Source organism: Ylistrum balloti, unplaced genomic scaffold (genome assembly GCF_031769215.1).
Source record: "Ylistrum balloti isolate Yb309-2 unplaced genomic scaffold, AGI_CSIRO_Ybal_v1 Utg370302, whole genome shotgun sequence".
NCBI lineage: Eukaryota > Metazoa > Mollusca > Bivalvia > Pectinida > Pectinidae > Ylistrum > Ylistrum balloti.
The window spans coordinates 185,245-205,641 of NW_026782226.1; the positions used below are offsets into that span (position 1 = coordinate 185,245).

Below are 20,397 nucleotides of genomic sequence, written 5' to 3' on the forward strand. Positions count from 1 at the left end.
ATATATAGCGATGTTGGAATTCACGTTACTTTGCGAATGTTTCTCAATTCTCGAGAGTAAAGAGCGAAACAGACATTGAATGTTTATCAACCATCATAACCGTTATACTGAAGCTATATACACGTTTATTATACACTTCCACGTGTGATGGCGAACATTTTCTCCGGGGGGATATCTAGAAATAGAATTTGAGAATATTGACAATAAAATGTTGGATAATGATTAAAGGGACCGTCTAAGCAGCAATTAACAGAACTGTTTTAATATTTGAACAGTAAGTCGTTTAAGGGTAAACATTTTTAATCGTTGTGACCATAAAAGCGAGTAAATGTCAAATATTTTAACAATTTGTTAGCATTAACAATTGACTGGTAGATTTCGTTAAAGGGCCGTCAGCTATAGCTGACTTTTGGGGAGCATTACATCATTTGTAAATACAGAAGTGACGAAGTCAATTAGCGTTAGATATAGTGTCAAACTTCAGCTTGATATAAGATTATGACAAAAATTCTATGTATCTTTTAAACGAAACCCTGTTGAAAGTTGATGTTTCAAAAAAAGTAAATCAAATTTCTTTCAAGTATGTTTTCTATTTGGCATAACGTAGACGTGTATGTAGAATGCAGATCCCAGGGGTTTGGATTCAGGGAAGAATGATATATTCAGATTTACTCTCTTGTTTCAGAAAAAAAAACAGTCAGTCTTATATAGGTTTATCCAATGTTTTGACATTTGCATTACATTGTCGAAAGATTGAGCCTCGGATAAAGTCTTTTTATAGACAGAGGAAGATCAATTGGTTTACACTCAGACAAATAATAGTATTGAATTGCATTACTGTGGAAATATATGGAGATTCTATGTGAAAAGCCCCAGAGTACACACCACACCAGAAACGATGTTACCAAGACAGATGTTTGTAGCCATCTTAATGTAATGCCACGGTACGGCACATATAATTAATTGCTTAATTGGGATGGATTTCAGAGAACACAACACCGAAAGAAGGCTTATCAGCGCGGCGTAGTGGTAAAGGTGATTTTTTCTCTCATTATGCAGTCAGCAGGTTTGTCAACAGATAGCTGTGTTGTTGACATCAGCTAGAAAATCATTGTGCTAAACGCACTGATGGAAGCCCTTCTGACTTACCTCCTCGGTGTCGTGAGAACATCGACGACCATTGATAAAGCAACCTAACAATAGGTGATGTAGTCATATAAGCGAGAATTCCTTATAGGAAGAGTACGAATGATTCATACAAATTAAAGCGTTATCTATTTTCAATGAGAAAATTAAATTCAGAAAGCTTATAAAATAACAAAGAAGATACTAACTTGTCTACTAAAGCTTTATATTCAGACTAAAATTCAAATATGATCAGAAAAGAAAAAAACATTTACACAGAAATCTCTGAAAAAGGTGTACGGGAAGGATATTCGTCTGCTGCTTCATAGACGACATCCACCACGTAATGCCACGTTCCAAAACAAGAACAAGGTTAGCAATAACGGAACCGACATACGTACAGGAATGAAACATGTAAAAAAAAGGGGGGCCATTTGGCGTGTATCTGTCTCAAACGCAGATGAGACACCGTCTCAGTGTTTTCTGCGCCCGTCAGTTACCTTAGGCATTCCGGCTTTTTGTAAATAGATTACTACGTTGTTAAACCTTTATTATATTTCAAGGTCATTTGTTTAAATAAATGTGATGGAGGTCAAAAGTAACTGATTCATGAAATTGACAATTCATTAATGCCAAGGCCATAACATATACAACTGATAGTTCTTTGTCGGCGCTTACTACAGGTTAAACACTATAGGCTATATTGAGGATGTTTGATAGAAATTGTTAGTACAAAGTATTTTTACCAGTTTGACCCCTGCTACCTTTAGGAAGGTCACCAGTCGTTCATTTCTACACACTGATACATTGTATTTAGACCATCCTAATGAGCATTCGAGTAGATCGTGATCAATACAGGTACCTGTGGTCCTGTACCTTTTACCTAAAAAATGATTTATTAAATTATTGAATATGTTATCCCAGCACGCTTGACTCATCTCATTAAAAGTAGTGAAATAACATTAATTCACTTAAATTTAATACGTAGAAGACATAATGCCGTGGGCAAAATTAAATTTGATGCTTCTTGTTTTCAAAAGAAAATTAAGCAAATTTTAAATTGTTTATAGAAGATGGCCGCCGCGTCGCAGAATAGGTCTACTTGACCTTCGGATTAGAAGCGAATAATGATGCTATGAAGTTAACTGAGTGCTGTCATTATAACACGTACATAGATACTTACTTTGACTTCTCAGATGATGTAACATCCGTCATTTTGTCTCGAATCCTCATTATTATATACCTCACATCCTGGTATACCTATGTCCAGAATTCTAAACCTCATTTGATTCGTCTAGAATATATCACATGATGCAACCAGTCGCATGGAGACAAGTTATCATGCCACATCGGTATGAGAACATTAATAGTATGTATATATATGTATTGTCACATATCTATATTTCATCAACTGTACGTTGAGGAAAGTTGTTACATAAACAGATGTTGCCAGTTTACCAGAACACGTGACCATAGAATAAAATGCCCGAAACGTCAATTTACTTAATATGAACACACGTGTACATCAAGCAAAGGGGATTTCTGTGCCAAAAATCTTGACAAAAACGGATTTGACGGCTTGTCAGAAAACACGTAATCACGTGCATTATATGTTTTAATACACGTGAACTGACACATTTACCGTGGACTCATATGCTCCTTTATCTTGACAAGTACACGTGTGCTTGGTGTATCTGTGATAAATCACCAGGGGGTTGTTGTCTCTAAAGCAAACGTCAGCTATTTATCAGTTTCCACTTTGATAGATAATGACCTTGGTGCAATATGGACCAGTGATAGCTGCTAATATATATGATATAGATATATAGATAGCATCGCTGGTGATTCTCGTGATTTCTGGTTCCTTGTAGTGTAATTATTAATTCATATGTTTGGTGATTAACTTTGGATATCGCTCCCTTGTGTGTCCGTGTAAACGGTGTACGTCCGATGTCGAATTCTCACGTCTTTCCCGATGACTTATACGTCCGATGCTGTCCTGATGTTTGACCGGACATCGCTTGACAGGCGGTCGTCGGTCCCTGCTGGCGTCGTTACAACGTATTTAATAATTTCAGAACATGTACTGCTATATCAAGGTTACAATAGCCAGAACAGTCATATCACCGGTTCCTGTATGGAGTTGAAATAATCGATTCAGGTATGACCGGAACTGTTTTTATAACCGGAACTGCTTATTACAAAAGATAGAAACTACCTTTCCACTGTGTATAACCAGTATTGATGTGACACCTGTTTCGGTGTGAAAATCGATATAAACTGGCTTCATTACCGGATTCTGTTTGGAATATTAATGTAACCGGTATGGCTGTATCATATCTATATAACCTGTACTGAAGTGTCACCTATTTCTGTGTGGAATATCTCAATAACCTGTTCTGAAGTATCACCTATTTCTGTGTGGAATATCTCAATAACCTGTACTGAAATATCACCTATTTCTGTGTGGAATATCTATATAATCTGAAGTATCACCTATTTATGTGTGGAATATCTCAATAACCTGTACTGAAATTCACCTATTTCTGTGTGGAATATCTATATAACCTGTACTGAAGTATCACCTATTTCTGTGTGGAATATCTCAATAACCTGTACTGAAGTATCACCTATTTCTGTGTGGAATATCTCAATAACCTGTACTGAAGTATCACCTATTTCTGTGTGGAATATCTCAATAACCTGTACTGAAATATCACCTATTTCTGTGTGGAATATCTATATAATCTGTACTGAAGTATCACCTATTTCTGTGTGGAATATCTCAATAACCTGTTCTGAAGTATCACCTATTTCTGTGTGGAATATCTCAATAACCTGTACTGAAATATCACCTATTTCTGTGTGGAATATCTATATAATCTGTACTGAAGTATCACCTATTTCTGTGTGGAATATCTCAATAACCTGTACTGAAGTATCACCTATTTCTGTGTGGAATATCTCAATAACCTGTACTGAAATATCCTGTACTGAAGTATCACCTATTTCTGTGTGGAATATCTCAATAACCTGTACTGAAGTATCACCTATTTCTGTGTGGAATATCTCAATAACCTGTACTGAAATATCACCTATTTCTGTGTGGAATCTATGACCGGTTCTGCTAAATTTATAACACCGGTTCACAGTACTGTCGTTGCTATGTGGCGCCTATTTTAACCGCTATTGCTTAAACACTGGTTCCTGTCTGAGGTGCATACCTATCACCTGTCCCGGTATTACCGGATGTGAATGACCACATTGTCGGTCCCCTGTGTTGTATGAGGTCAGTGGTTTACCCACTGTATTGACTACTGACAGGTTTCTGTTTAAACTCATTATAGATGTCGGACGAAGATCTAAGACGGGTTGTTATTGACCCTGTCTACCGGTTAAACAGACATGCGGTTTCTACGTAAGTATCAGACAGAAAACAATAGGATGTTCAAATCTGGGAATGACTTATCACTTGCTTTACTTAAGGATACTATCGATTACAATATGACATGAAATCAATAAGTGTTTACAAGACATTTCCACTTGTAGCTGACAATGATTTAGTATAGCATTTTTTACTCTCAGGTGGTACAAGTTGTCATAAGACGATTGCTGAATCTTTTAAGATTCGTATTTTGCAGTTTCAAGTTGGCTGGTTGCAGGTTTCTCTTCGCCCTAACCCGTCCTATTTCTAGGCGTTGTCTCACCGATGAACGTCAGGAACGTGAGGGGGCGACCTGCATCTCTCTCATGGGATGGGGCCGTCATTGGGGTTTTAACAGTGTTGAGTAATTTTAGATGACGGCTCCTAGGCCTAATGGTGCATTAGGTTGTCAGTGATTCAGTTTTTTTTTCGTCGCGTCGTAACTTTTGTCCCTAGCCTCTCTGGTTAGAGGGTCAAGGGTGCTTTCGACGTCCATCAAATTCCCTGATAAAAAAATGTATTTTTCTTAACACAGAACCATGTACTATCGATTATTTGCTGAAACAATAATTGTGACGTTGTGAATAAAATTGCTAATTTCTTGAGAATTACTGGTTTATAGATGGCTGGAATACAAATCTAAAATCTAAATAATCATAGTATATCAGCTGTTTCGTCCTTCTAGGATTCATCAATGGTGCTAAAGGCTTAACGTGCTGAAACATAGGCGGTTACTTTGGGAAATCAAAATTGTTTGCAAAAATGGTTAAAATGAAGAGAAGCTGCGCTTGCCTCATAAATCAATAAATTTTATAATTTTCAAACATCAAATTATTTTGAAGAAATGTCAAATACATGTGCATAAATGAAATAGATAAATACATATAAGAAATAAATAAATAGATTAATAATGGAAAAGATATGGTATTCCTAAAAATATCCAGCAGATTGACCTACTCTAACAAAACACTACGTCAACGTTCCATCTGTGTAGATAACCATTATAAAATCGTGATGGTGTAAAACAGGGGGTCTTGTTTCTCTCCGTATTATCCCTGTGTCAAATTTCACTTAAATGTGCATATTACATCGCGTGCATGTAATATTTTTACTCGTCCCTGGCTGTGTTGTAAATGCAATTATTTAATTAGTTATGCACGTTTTATGTAGAAACACATGCCTGTTTACGCGATCGTTTCGTCTAAAATTCTCAAAAATGTGATTAAATCTATGAAGTATGTAGAACTTAAGAGTCCTTGAAATTCAAATCTGACCTCGTGCAAAGCTAAGTGTTAATTACAGAAGAAATGCATGACGCAGTCATACACATATACTGTTCGTGAGGAAAAACAAACAAGGGGAAAATTAAACTAATGTAGCAATGACTTGCCAAGATGTTTAATGGAGTCTGTCATGTTTGGTTTTGATGTTTATTATGCCGATGGCGTCCAAGGTCATTTTGGGTCGAGAATCGAAAAATTTACGACAAACTTTAGTAGAAGTCATTTGTAGATGTCATGTTTAGTAATGATATTTATTGTACCAATGGCGTCAATGGTCATTTTGGGTCGAAAATCTAAAAGCTTACGACATGCTGTGCAAGACGCTACATGTGTGGCATTGTTTTGTATTAATCATCACGTAGTACACAAATTGAGAAAACTACGAAAAAAGATAAAGATATAGATTTAGGCCCCAAACAATCCCGATTAGCCCTTGAAGTACGAGACAACTGTATGATGCAGTTTAATTCAGCATTTGCCATACATTTTATCTAAGTCCGAAGACGAGTTTGATATACTTTTTTCAGGTACAAATGTTCATAAATACCCTGAATGGTAGTCAGTTACAGTTTTAGATATGAAATTCTGCTGTTTGCCACTGAAGGCATACAACAGTTACTACATGTCTATCACGATTGTGTAGTGTACAAAAAGCTATGTATATCCTCCAGTCAAATAATGAAATCGGGCCTAAGAATTCTAACCACTATGATTTTGACGTAAAATTCAAACACAGGGCAGCGAGTATTAACTCATTGGATCTAGCACTGTCCACTTATCATGATTTCCTCCTACAGGACGGTCGCTATTTACAAGGAGGCTGATTGTGAGTGTTGCAAATGTTGTTATTGTTTTTAGGATGAAAACTACTGTGAAGTTTTGTCGTCATAGTTACGTATAAAATGTTTTAAAATGCTTTATCAGAAATTCTTTGTTTTCATACTAATACCTATTTAATTTCTCCAAAAACATTATTTGGGAGAAGTTATCCTAACAAAGACAACAGCGTGTCTACCAATCCTCTCGCAAAGGGGGTAATTGACAGAAAGAAATTTAATACAACTCTCTACGAGATGTTCCATTACACTTACCTGGAGTATATGCGTATTGCACTGGTCTCGATCATTGCTACCACTGTCTCCTTTCGGATATGAAAATATTAGGCAAAATGTATATGTATACAAATGTTTATGTGATTCAGTATGTAGAAATTGTTTGACAAATGTTTGCCGTGAACATCATGAACTGACAACACGTGGCAGTAAGAGTACAATACAATATCTATCTATTTTTCGGTAAGAAATTCATTTTGATGATCTTTACAGGAAAGAATTTTTTACTTCACCTGGTGGTTCCAATGTTTACCTAACTCTCATTAGGGAACGTGACATTACTCCATGGATTACGATCACTTTCGTTCTCTGCATCCATGTAACATGTCTTGACAAAATGTGAGGTTCCATATGCGACACTCTGTCGGCAATACGACAAGACTAGTTTGATCCTTTGATGTACATCAAACGAATCTCGAAGTCGCATAACGGCAACGGCTTTGAAGTTGGGTATCGTTCCTTTGTACTCTTCAAAAGGACTGTATCAGCCTGTGATTGGTCAGGCTTTTTCTCCTGGAACCAATCAAATTACTTCGTTTGTGCGAAGTCATGACAAGTACAAGGGGTGCAGAGAACGAAAGTGATCCAAATCCCTGGAGTATCGAGGATATTGCTCTTCCAGAACTCCTGGTCGTATTCACCCCGTATTTATCAGGTTTTTTTTTGTGTAGATTTACCGTTAATTAATATTTTTGCAATAGTTTAAAAAAAAAGTTTTGTTTTGATTTTCGACAACTGCATTACTGTTGAAAATATACACCTGTTTGTTAATAAAATCAAATATTCGAAGGAATTAGATTTGGGTAAGATGGCATTTAATAAAATCAAAGAGAGAACCAAAAAATGCTATCATGTTGGTTACATGTGGTCAACATTAGGATGGTTGGGTCCAGCAGTAACAACGTACACGCCTTTTGTCTAGTCTCCCAATATTCCATTATCTAATAGAACGTGTAGGCAACCAAACTTGATTATTCTAACTTATGTTCGATAGACAGGCAATTCAGATAGGATTACACTTTATAAAAAAATCTTATTTTGGCATTGGTAGGGAAAACGGCATTTTATACGATGTATTCAAATAGTGTCCTTGTCTGCGATCATTGTACTACAATAAAAAACAACTTTATTAGCACAATAATGAAGTAATTTGTGCAGACTATTGGTTACAAAATCAATCATTCCGACATCGTAAAGCCCACGCTGGACAGAAACAATGACGTGAAAGTGCTGTTACAGGGATCATAGATTGATCTGTCCTCTTATCTCAACGTTACATAATTCAACGGCGTCCCCAGCGGACACGCTCACGCGATAACATATGGTAGTGACTAATAGAATACAATACAGAAAAGGGCAAATCTTATATTGTCATTATCAACCCTTGGAAACAGTCAGTGGGACGAAATCAATTGTTAATCAATGTTTTATAGTCGATTTGAAACCAATGAATAAAACATGTAGACTCAGAAGTTGAATCATAAGGGACTGATAGTTTGGCCATACCCACCCACTCATGAATAAAACTGAAGCGTCAGTCACGGACAATTTGGCCGATGCCAATATCTGACTCAACATGAGTCAATATCTAATGCAATGAAACGAGTTTGTAATTTCATAAATAATTTTCAAAATGTCGGACTATTCAACAGAGAAGTCATGTGTTGAGACGTTGAATACTGAGAAACACCAGATGTGCTTTTTCAACTTTTCATCAGTTTAATACAGAAGTGATTTAATTCCACAGCAGATTTTGTACATGCAAGTTATTTTGCATGTAAAACAATGTTTATACATAATGTATGTGTATAATGTAAAACAGTTATCAAGTACACGCAAACTAATACAATAAGAAATGTTTCTAAGACTAATTTGTAATTGTGTTTCAAACAGACATAGTTTGGCTAACGTAGCTGAAGCATGGAAGGGAGTCACCCACAGTAGCAGGCGACTATCTATGACGTCGCAGATACGTTTGTCTGCCGGAAATGTTCTCGATTATGCGTCTAAAAATGAGACACTTGAAAGGTAAGTCACGTATACGGCAAAAGAATTGCTGATATTAGCTGACGGAAGAAGTTGTTTTGGACAATCACACATTAATTGTATTCATATTGTTGAGGATGAAGCACTGCACCCTGTCGAATCACATAACGCACTGTGAAGTAATTTGATCTAATTATGTTAATGCGCTTCATGGTGGAAACCAATTACTGCTCAATGTTTTTTTATTTCTGTAAAAAAAAAGAATTAACTTATATTTCCAAACCAAACACGACAATTAACCATGCAGTTGTGAAAAGTCTTAGATCGCCCTTACCACTTTTTTCGGTGATACGACCAACCTTTTACAAACTGACTAAAAAATACTTGTCTAACATGAAATTCGTAATATTTGTGTTGAGGTTATTGTTTACGTTTCAGTATACAGATAGCAGTAATACAGCTCTTCCAGAGGAAGAAACTGCAGGAGGGAGAATTAGCTGTCTTACAGGAAACGCTTAGGTACTTTCAATTGTTCTGGTTTTTAGTATTCTTATAATTACCTGTCTAAAAGCAGAGGAAACGTGAAATGTCCCCTTAACATCCAAATTGCCTAAATTAGCAAACACGTTTCAGACCTCGTCCTAAGCATTCTCCGAGCAATAAAAAGGTTATACGACGACAGATATTTAAAAGAACATGTTTAATTTCATTGTAACGTGTTAGAACTCAATTTTGACGCCAGAGAAGCAATTCGCCCCAGGGGAGCGGATGTATAATTGTTTTGTTTGTGTTTGCACGTGTGATAGATCAAGGCTTTGACATTTAAAATCGCTCATGACTTCCCCGACGCGAGTAAATTATCGATTGTGGAAATTATCTTGTCTAGTGCATGGGACATTTTAATTCTGTTATACTGCATGAGTGTATCCAAACCTACCATGTTTACATGTATCAGTCGATTCGATATTAGGAAGGTTGTCCTCAATATCACGATTAAAAGCTGACAGATCTCAACATAAAAGTTCGAGAGATGTAGATTGATGAAGACTGATAGTCGCGCCCATGCCCGCATAGGGAAGTCTTACATTTCTCGATGATGCAAGTAGTTTTGTTGTTGTTAACCATGCTGGCATTTGAGAAAGTGATACTACCATTACTTACATGCTCTGTGTCTTCGGTGAAGCTGAAGACGCTTTCCCATCCAGAACGCAAGACTTTTTTTTTAGCGTTGTTTTCGCCATGTAAATATTACAGTGTTGATGTTTTGCCCTCGTTTATTCAATTCGATCTGTGTGACATATCAATAATAATGACTTGCAAACGAATGCCACGCTTATCATCTGTTACCCAGGCTGCATTCATATTGATAACAAGAATAATGACCGCGCTATTGTTAAATGAGCTAACATGCCAAGCTTTGATTAATTTGAAAAAATGTCTGAAATTTGTGGTACTTTAGACTTTAGACATCTAGCATCACAGACGAATCCTAGATGGACGAAACAACTGTCTCGTACAGGTTAATTAATCATTGGGCTCTGCTGTGCCTAATTCTTAATTTGTATTGAAAGACCCCTTCCTGTTGTAGCCTTTTCTGCAATTCCTTTAATATCGAATAGACTTCACTATTTAAATGTACGTGCTGCTTGTGGCAAAATGTGCAGTGTCCATTTCGTGCAGCAAACGATCGATAGGATCAAAACATGTTTTGTTAAGGAATTAATTTAGTATCTAAAGGGAGAAAGATGAATTTACGAAGATGTGTATTTCCTGTCTTGCTTAACTTGAAGTCAAATCAACCGCTTAAGAAAGGCCACAAATGGTTTCAATTTGTATGTCAACAGTTCGTTACGTAATTGCTACCAGACCCTCTTGTAATCCTATCCATTCAATGATGTATTTGAACCCGAGGAAAAAGGTATAGTTCAAAGATGTATTTCAGTTGCCATTCACGGTTAAATGAATGAAAAAAAAATCATAACGAGAAAGCTAACATACAATAGTTTCATCACCGGTGGAAATGTCAATGTCATCTCTCATGACAGACGTTTTGAGGTAAGATAAAGATTGAAGGATTTTCTTCATATTAAGTTTTCCATATTTTTGAGGAGAAAAGGACAACAAGGTTTGTTCAATGATAAACATTGCTGATAGGAATTCCATACAAATGAGGCGGGTCCACATTTGACAATCTAATGGTTTCAGTGGAATCATGAGGTCTTTAATCCCGACAGTGTGTTATGTTGCACTGTTGTTATGTCGATATCCATAACTACGTTTAACTTTGAGGAATGGACCAACACGTCACAATAACGCTTGCTGATAATGGACATGACCATTGCGCATGCGTCATAAAAGTGTTCAACTGTAAAGTATAGAATTAATTACAATGTATACCATCTGTTTCGATATCTGGAATTTTGAATGTTTAGGTAAGTTATTTATAGATTATGGCTGTCCTTTTGTTGAAAAATAAACCTGGTGATGTTTTATTGCGAATCATTTGTATTTCGGCATTGTATAATATTGACCTGGAGACCATTTATTCTCCCACCTCTGCCCATGTAGGATAGACATGTCCCATGTGGAACACCCATGGAGGATAAATCTATCCCACATGACTGCACTCGGTGACCTCAGTCGGCTATCACAACTGACTCAAACCGACGAGTGGATGCTTTGTTTGCAGGTTCCGTAATGCGCGACTGTAACATCACAGTTAACATTAACTATAACAATCCTTGTCCAGTGAACACAGATAAACGTCGGAGGATCATCTATGACTCTGATTCTGAATGAACACACGCGTGACACTCACACCATTGCAATTTTTCGCGCGCATAAACAATTGACGTCATTATAAACTGGGAAATCCCCTTTTTGTCCATGACTTCGCGGCAAGCCTACCCTACCTTAATAAATGATACGGAGGTTAATGTTGTTCAATACAAGTATTTCCATGTATCTATCGCTAATTAAAATATTTAATTACCAAAAAATAAATATTTTTAATGGTTATTCATATTGCGTTTGTAGTCTGTCATTTTGCTCTCGCGGAAGAATGTAGAATTTTGGAAACGTGAATGGTGATATTCATGCGCCATTCAGGCACTTGTACCGTGGGATTTTTTTTTTTTTACGTCGTGGCGGAAATAATGGGGTGGGAGAAAAATAATCAACCCCTACCCTCAGAGGATGTGACAGAGAAATCTCCAACCCCCGGGGTGATTTTTTTGTAGTCTAACCCTCGGCAGAGCCTCGGGTTAGACAACAACAAAAATCACCCCTCGGGTTGGAGATTTCTCTATCACACCCTCAGGGTAGGGGAAGATTCTATTAAAAATTCTGGACGGGAAAATATAAACTTAAAGACGTAATTACGCTAAAACAATACTGGTCATAATTCATTGAGTGAACATATGTATTAGTTGTAGCAAGTTTTCTATCCAAAATATGTGAGAATATTAACTCTACGATTTCATTGCGGGATTAATTCGATCTTATTCGCTAACACGTTTTAGTTCGTATGCGAATCGATGATGAAGATTTAATATCATTTTACATTCTAATTTGCATTTCAATTATACTTTGAAATTGATTTTGTGTATTTGTATTACAGAAACCTGATCAAATCTGACGCAGGACCTCTAATATTTGATTATTACAAAGTAAGTATCAGCAAAGAGTGTATATAAATAGAAGATACATCAGCTGTTTTGGGCGGAGAATAAATAAATTGAAACGAAATCAACTGTTATGGAAGAAGTACATTTGTATAAATACATGTAAATATAATCGAAATCAAAGGAAGGGACATCAATTATTATAGGTGTAGTATAAATAAATTACAACGAGTTTAACTATTACGAGCGAAGTTTTACAAATTTGTACCATAATTTTATGATTTGTGACCTTGTCATTTTCTTAGATATTAAAATTCAATTATATTATGTTTTAAAACATGATCTTTAAGTATTCAGTTTGTCTGAAAATATTCATCCCCTTTCATTGTCATTGTCAACTAATTTTAGTGATATTGAAGTATTTATTTGTCTGAAAATATGCATCTCCTTCAAATAACTAATCTAATTGATGTTTAAGTATCGATATATCTACAAATATTCATATCCCTCTATCAACTAATTGAATTTGTTTCAGTATTGCTTTTGTCTGAAAAATATTCATATTTTTTAGATAACTAATTTCAATGATAGGTAAATATTGATTTTGTCTGCAGATATACATCCCCGTTCATTGTCAATGGTATCCAGAGTGAAAGAAAACTTATTTGAGCATGATGGTTAGTCATGTAGTAGCTTATGTTATCTATGACAAAGGTAAATTTAGTCTGGTTATATCTCAGCATGTCAGTGCAAATGTACGTAATGTAAAAACTTACTAGTTGTTCAAATCGTACATAAAATTTGAGAAACGATCATGTATTTGAAATTCAAAAGATCTTACAAAAACACAGAAGTGAAAACGCTTTCAATATCAACCTTAAATAACATTGTAGAAATAAATTGTATCGGAAGGATTTTTCGTCCTTCTAGGACTCGTCAGTAATGCTACTGGTCTAAATTGCTGAAAGCTAGTAGGCGGCTAAATAAGATCCGAATTTGACAGAGCAATTTTCCAAACCTAGATGAGGAGGAACACCAAAATTCAATAATATACGTAATTTTCAACTGAAAAATAATTAAAATGCATTACATGGCTTGTCATTATGGTCGAAATAGTTTAGGTTTCATTTGGTAAGAAATAATAGACGTACTTAAACGCTGATGTTAGTTATTAAATGTAACGTACATGTAACTTGAATGTCGATGTCGTAATATATAAAGTATATATACTTTTGTGTATTTCACAAACTAATCTGTGAGGCAATGGAGGTGATGACATTTAAAATGGCGCACTATGCAAGTGGATAATAATCAGTTTTCCGTCATTATGTCATAAAAAATCCTTCACCTTTTCTATAATGTCTGGATGATTATAGACGTGATAAAAGCACGCGGAGATACGTACACTAATGATATAGACGTTTTGTCAATGTCAGACTGAACACAATGATCTCCTTAATGTGATAAGAAAGGGTGGACAGGTCTCCATAACGAAAGCCAATTACCTGTTAATAGGATGCAAAGCTTATTTGTCTTTGTAGCTTTACGGTGAAACTGTGGCTGTGATCTTTTGTATTTATAATAGGTTTCATTATGACAGGTTTACCAAAAATTTCAAACTTGAGAATCAACTATTAAATATTTTAGAATGTTTATGTTCTGGATGTTCGTTTATGACAACGGTGACATTCTACTGACAACTGGTATATATTTTGAAATGGTGCTGAATCTCGGAGTCTGTTCAAAGCGGGTTTAATAGTTATATGTTATGCAAAGAGGATTATAGATAAATAACCTTAGTACAGATGGACTATCATTACATCATATCATCTCTTCCAAACGGGCTTAAAAATTAGTTCTATTTCATACAAAGCAGATAATAGACAACTATCCTTATCCACAGATGCACTATGACTACAACATATGCTGCTTATATGGCAATAAAATCTGCTTTTATCCATTTACAAGAATATCTATGCCTTTCACCTAATGAAGGATTTTTGTAAACAGCTGTTTGAGCTATCGATCGCCTTTGCCTAGGAGAGTTTCACTACTACACAATTACAAATACAACTATACATATGAAAATCCTTGCACCGTTTACTGAGATTACTCAATACGAACTGTGGTCATCACCAAGTAGATACATTTTGAAGGACGATATGGGCCAAACGGTCGTGGAAATCGATCATTCTAATAAATATACTACAGACACATGTCTGTAGACATAGTTGTTGGGTGTTATGCCTCCGTCAGGTCTCCTTCCAAGTATACCTTTGACCTTGCAGTATTTGTACCGATATCTTGCTTAAGGTAAAGTCTTACACAAACCGGCTTGTTGAATTAGGAAAACGATGGTTTTAGACTTTGGGCCTGAATACCATTAAGACCATGTAGTCTCTGTCAAAATTACCAAAAGTGGGACTTGTATTGTGATTTACAAGTGATTTATAAATTCATTATTATGCGTTCGTTTGATCTTGCAAGGCACACAAATTAAAGAAAACTAGCCGGAAAGGCGATATGTGATATGATTTTTCTCAACGTGGCTTGAGCTCTGAGCTCTGTGAGACTGGTGTGCTGATCATGAAACATATTCCCTTCAGCGAATGTTACATACAAAATGTCTTTCAATAGCGAACAAATATCAAGTAAGACTTACGAATCCACGAATGTACAGGTTTATGCAAGTATACGATGCAAACATGAAAGTAAAAGTTTAGTATGCTGTCCTGTAGGATATTTTGGTCAATTTAAAAAGGATGATATGAACATAAATGGATGGCTATTGATACAGATTCGAGGAAGTACGGTTGGAATTACCCAGCGTCAAATAATTTATTAAGGACACGTTTAGAACTTAGAAATCACATGGATGAATCGAGACATTCGCTAAACTGAGTTCGAGGACGTGGGGTTTGCTTTAATAAAATATGATGATGTAATTTCAGTTCTCAAAATTATTTCATTATGAATTTCAATGATTTGTTTTCATTACAGGACAAGTTGTTGAAGAAAGGAATGGTGATCCTGAGAGAGGGAATGAAAAATGATTTAGGTAGGGATTTCAATAACTTAAATAATTTAGTTCTTTAAAGGTTTTTTAAGAATCATCAGTACATTTTTTCAAAATACATACATAGTGCATATACATGTATACATTGAGAGAAATGAATATTTGACCACGTCACAGGAAACTGTTATATAGTTATAGTCCCGTGGGGTACCAACCAAATTACTAAATGTATACAATGTGTTAGATGTATCTATTTCTATAATTATAAAATGCGTGAAATTGTAGTCAGCGAAAGTCCTTTTTAGTTCGTTTATCTATATTATAGTATGACAGCCAGATAAGATAGATAAGACTTGTTAATGTTATTTATTGGTCACGGAGTCAGGTAACTCAAATGTTTGAGATGTAAAGTTGCAAGCGACACATATTGATAGTTAGTTCCGAACATACGATCGTTCCAGACACATTCTATAAGCTGACGTTTTGGATCATTGATTCAAATTTTATGTATATCTAAGATGATTACAAATAATTTTGCTGTAATTGCATGCCTGGGAGGATTTCATTTCGAATCGAATATTACATTTAAACAATACTTCGTGAAAGAATGAGATAAAGCCACCCACGTTAGTTTACATTTTAATATGTTGAGGAAACGTATTGAATCACACCTTATCAGTTGTATTATGTTCAAATGTCGGAAACAGTCTTCAGACGGAATCAGTTTATCGACCAAAACTAGTCATTACTACCAGTAAAGACTTTCCAGAAGCTGGTGTTTCAGCAAACAAAATGACTTTCAATACCAGGTATCTCATAATTATATTTTCAGCAAGAATATTCATTCGGTGTATCCTTCAACAGTCTGTTGATACAATACATGTACACACATTTTATTGGAAGATATTTTTCAGAATCTGAACTTTTGATTGGAATAGTTGTTGGCAGATCTTTATAGATGTCATTTGTAGGGATTAACTACTCCATTGTTACAGTGATGTAGTTTTTTCTTTATTCGTGTTGTCCAAGAAGTTGCAACATATTGTGCGATTGTTTTGCTGTTTTTATGCTACCCGAAGGGAGAGCATACTTCGGGGAGCATTTAGTCTCCACTCCGTCCGTCCGTCATGATTTTGTTCGGAGCATATCACAAAAACTGTAAGAGGTATTAACATGAAACTTCATAGGTATATATATTTCGATAATGAGAAGTGCAATGTACAATAATTTTTGTTTGCATCATTTAGGAGCTTTTTTGTCCTGTTATTTTTCATACTTAAATTTTGTCAGAACTTGCCCTTTCGGGGAGCATCCATCGGCTTCTAGTTTATCTTGTCTGGCTATCAATTGTTGCATTTGCTATGTTTTTCCAGTTCTTCTTTTCAATATTGACTTTTAACGATTTTTACTTAATTGAAAACATACCACGATTACCATAGAATGCCATATTTTGATACTGTTTCAAAAATAATATACAATTTTAAAGCGATTTGATTGTAATGATATTAGGTTGACATCCATGTGTTATAGGGGATACGGAGACTTAACTGATTCTTCAATATCAGTACAATATCAATATCTAATAACCATCTCATTATTTTCCAGGATCTGTATTACTGAAAAAGATGGGCGAGCAGTGGTCTTACCTTCAATGCGAGATCCTCCCTACATTACAAGCTATGTTTTATCCACTTCCGGTAAGAGGTTGATATAACGACTTTAGTTTCTTTGTATGTAAAACTATCTTGTAGGCCATATTGACACGAAATAATTGTTTTAAGAAGCTTGATTCCTTTCTATCTAATTATGTTTGTTGTTTTGCACTACGTCAACATTGACAAACGACCATATTAGATCCACAAATTTAAGAACATTTGTTTTACATTAGTTTTGCTTGTTGAACCTCTTATTAAAAGAGAACATCGACATTTCGACTAAAAAGTAAGCTAAACTTGAAATCGATAAAATAAGAGGGCAACATATATATTGGTCGATCCATTTTTTAGTCTAGTTTCTGTGTAAATCATTGATGCTCCGATTTCACCGATTTTTTTGTTAGAGATGTAGTCTTGTTTTCACATCGTTGTTTTTTTTTTAAACCGAGTCTGCCGAAAATGCTTGATTATGATTGTAACATCAACAGAATATGATACGTTTCTCTTCAGACAAAGGATACTTCCATACGAAAAGCGACTTTACTGGAATTCCGTGACGTCGTCGTTCTTAAGGTTGGAATAGAAGGTAATATCAATATAACCTGTCTGTCAATCCTTATCTTCAACAGTGACAGTGTTCTATCATGTCGTTCATATCTTTCAAATCATTTAATCATCAATGTCAATATAACCTTTGTTAATCATTAAAGTCGGTAGAAGTCCTAAACAAAATGTGATTGTAATTTGCCTTACCATGCTGACAACGCCCAACAATACTGTTTAACTCATATCCTTATGACGTCAAAATATATGTACCGAATCACATTTAACCGAACACAGTAAGTTGTTGTTGAGCAATGTCTCGGTGATACACGATAAGGCAATATGTATCAATATAGCATGTTTTTGTCGATTATCTTTGAATATTGATGGTAGATATAGAAAAGTCATTTTCAAAAGAAGTATTATGAAGGTCATGATATAAGACAGTTGACATACATTGTATGATTGGTAAAAATGCAGAACAAACGCTCATGTATTAGGCAGTTAAGTTAAAGCAGGTTTATCCTCCAATCTTTGAACAGATGAAATCGACTGTAACAGAGAGCGATATGACAACACATAAGATATTCGGACGTTTCCTAGTTTTAGTTAGATGTGTATTTTGTCTATTGAAAAACGATGACAACGAACAATCAGAGATGTTGATACACTTATATAGACCTTGTGTTAATGAGATTCCATTTTACATGGATGTAATGGACATGATTTGCATCAGGAAAGATGTTTAGAATGTGACGAGATGTCAGTGTTTCCTAGACGTGACCAAATTAATTATTCATGTATATATGCATATGAGAGGGAATAGAATGTAATAACTTGTCCAACAATCAACTGTTGCACCAAAAATATTTTCATATCGAGATTTAATTTGATTTTTGTTTTCGTTTTACATATCAATTGACATTAAGCGTTTACTTATGCAGCAGGTTTTTGTAAATCTGATATACTGTTGGACTAACAGGATTTGTTCTCCTGCATAAATATACGACATGTATATAAAAAACTAAAGGATGCTATTATTATAAAAATATATAATTAACTGTTACATTAAATGTCTGAGTACCAAAATGTTTTTCTTTACGGTGACCGTCACATACACATCATATATCCCTGCACGTTATCACATTGTGCATCGTATCGTTTCCGAAGGATGCTTGAAATTTTATTCTAAAACAATGATTAATTACACTGATCTATTGTTTTAATATCACACTAATTTCATGAACACTTTTACAATGCTTATGCATTTTTGGTAAGGCAATGGTCAGTGTTGTAGTTAATTGTTTGTTCATTAACTGTTTGTTATATTACATCGTACTGAGGTTAATACTTGTAGTGTCTATTTCAGAGTCGCTGGGGTCAGTTTTGCCAGATGAAGTCCCTGCAGCTATACGTCAGATGTTTTTAGTCTTATTGGTAAGTGTGGACAATTAAAATACAGGTATTAATTTTGTCTTCAACTAAACACGTAACTACCAGGGATAGATCAAGGTTATGTATTCGTGCTGAATGCATCCGACAGAAAATATTTTGATGCCAGAAAAAACAAAAACAAGAGCAATAAATTACGTGCATACGTTATAGGATAAATAATGAATAAGTTTGCAATATAGCAAATAGCTTTTGCTACCATTTGTCAAATACACAATCAATACACAAACTTTTACATGTACTTTTAGTTAGAAAAGTTGTCACAGAATACTACTTACAATGATAAGTACGACTAAAGGGCACTCGGTTGTTGCCGAAAGTCAGCTTGTTTTACTAAAAATCGGTGAGCGTCTGTGTTGGGATGTCTCATGTACATAATTAAGTTAAATCATTATGTACCAATCTGAAGAGCGACGTGGAATGACTTTGATATTGATAGGACACAACAAATTAAAGATTGAAATGAAACACGTGAATGACTTTGGCTGATACAAAATCACAAGTACTGTCTTTGGTAGATATCAGTTTTTTTTAATACACAGCTATGATTTCAACTAAGGTATGCAGGTATTGAAAAGCAATTTTGATATCATTAACAAAACAAACAGTCTTGGTAAAATGTCGAGGGCTTAAAAGCAAAAAATCCAACACATTGAAAAGCGAGAACATATATTCATCGTTTTCGGGCTTAAATGCTCATTTATCTTCATAAAATATTATTTTATATTCTACAGTAAGTAGGTTACATCTTTTTCATAGAGTGTACACGACGGTTCACCTCCCACCGAGAACTATGCTAGACTTGAACGTTTGGCTGCCAGAGTAATCTCCCCTTACCTTGGATTTTTCGGTCTATATGAAGGTTCAAGTACCCCAGTCGTGAAAACATCGTTGAAGCCAGCGACTAGACTTCTCCAAACAGGTACCAAGTGTTTTGTAAATATTGTAAATGCATTGATTTTCCTTCCTTCAAAAACTATCAATAACGATGTACCGATTGTTTGTTGCTATTTTGTAACGCTGATTTCTATATCTGAAATAAGACGGATTAGGTCATTGTTTAATACGAACTTCTAATTACGTACGCACAGAATAATCAAAGCTAATGCTGTCGTGCTCTGGAGATTACTACTAGGTAGAGATTTAACATCATTAATCCCTAAACACAGTGTGATATA

General features: G+C 35.2%; 1 protein-coding gene across 2 annotated transcripts in view; it reads left to right on the plus strand.

Moving 5' to 3' along the window:
• The window catches only part of LOC132553179 (proline-rich protein 5-like), a 38,847-nt gene that overhangs the window by 14,364 nt on the left and 4,086 nt on the right, over positions 1 to 20,397 (plus strand). Inside the window, exons 1-9 of one of the 2 annotated variants that reach the window (XM_060217404.1) lie at positions 4,136 to 4,543; positions 8,838 to 8,972; positions 9,369 to 9,449; positions 12,550 to 12,598; positions 15,554 to 15,611; positions 17,175 to 17,266; positions 17,735 to 17,810; positions 19,137 to 19,204; positions 19,979 to 20,141. In XM_060217404.1, the coding sequence (XP_060073387.1) occupies positions 4,473 to 4,543; positions 8,838 to 8,972; positions 9,369 to 9,449; positions 12,550 to 12,598; positions 15,554 to 15,611; positions 17,175 to 17,266; positions 17,735 to 17,810; positions 19,137 to 19,204; positions 19,979 to 20,141 (793 nt within the window). In that variant the 5' untranslated portion in view covers positions 4,136 to 4,472. Of the gene's footprint in view, positions 1 to 4,135; positions 4,544 to 8,837; positions 8,973 to 9,368; positions 9,450 to 12,549; positions 12,599 to 15,553; positions 15,612 to 17,174; positions 17,267 to 17,734; positions 17,811 to 19,136; positions 19,205 to 19,978; positions 20,142 to 20,397 lie in introns of those variants that run through there. The other variant, XM_060217405.1, reaches the window with a different exon arrangement.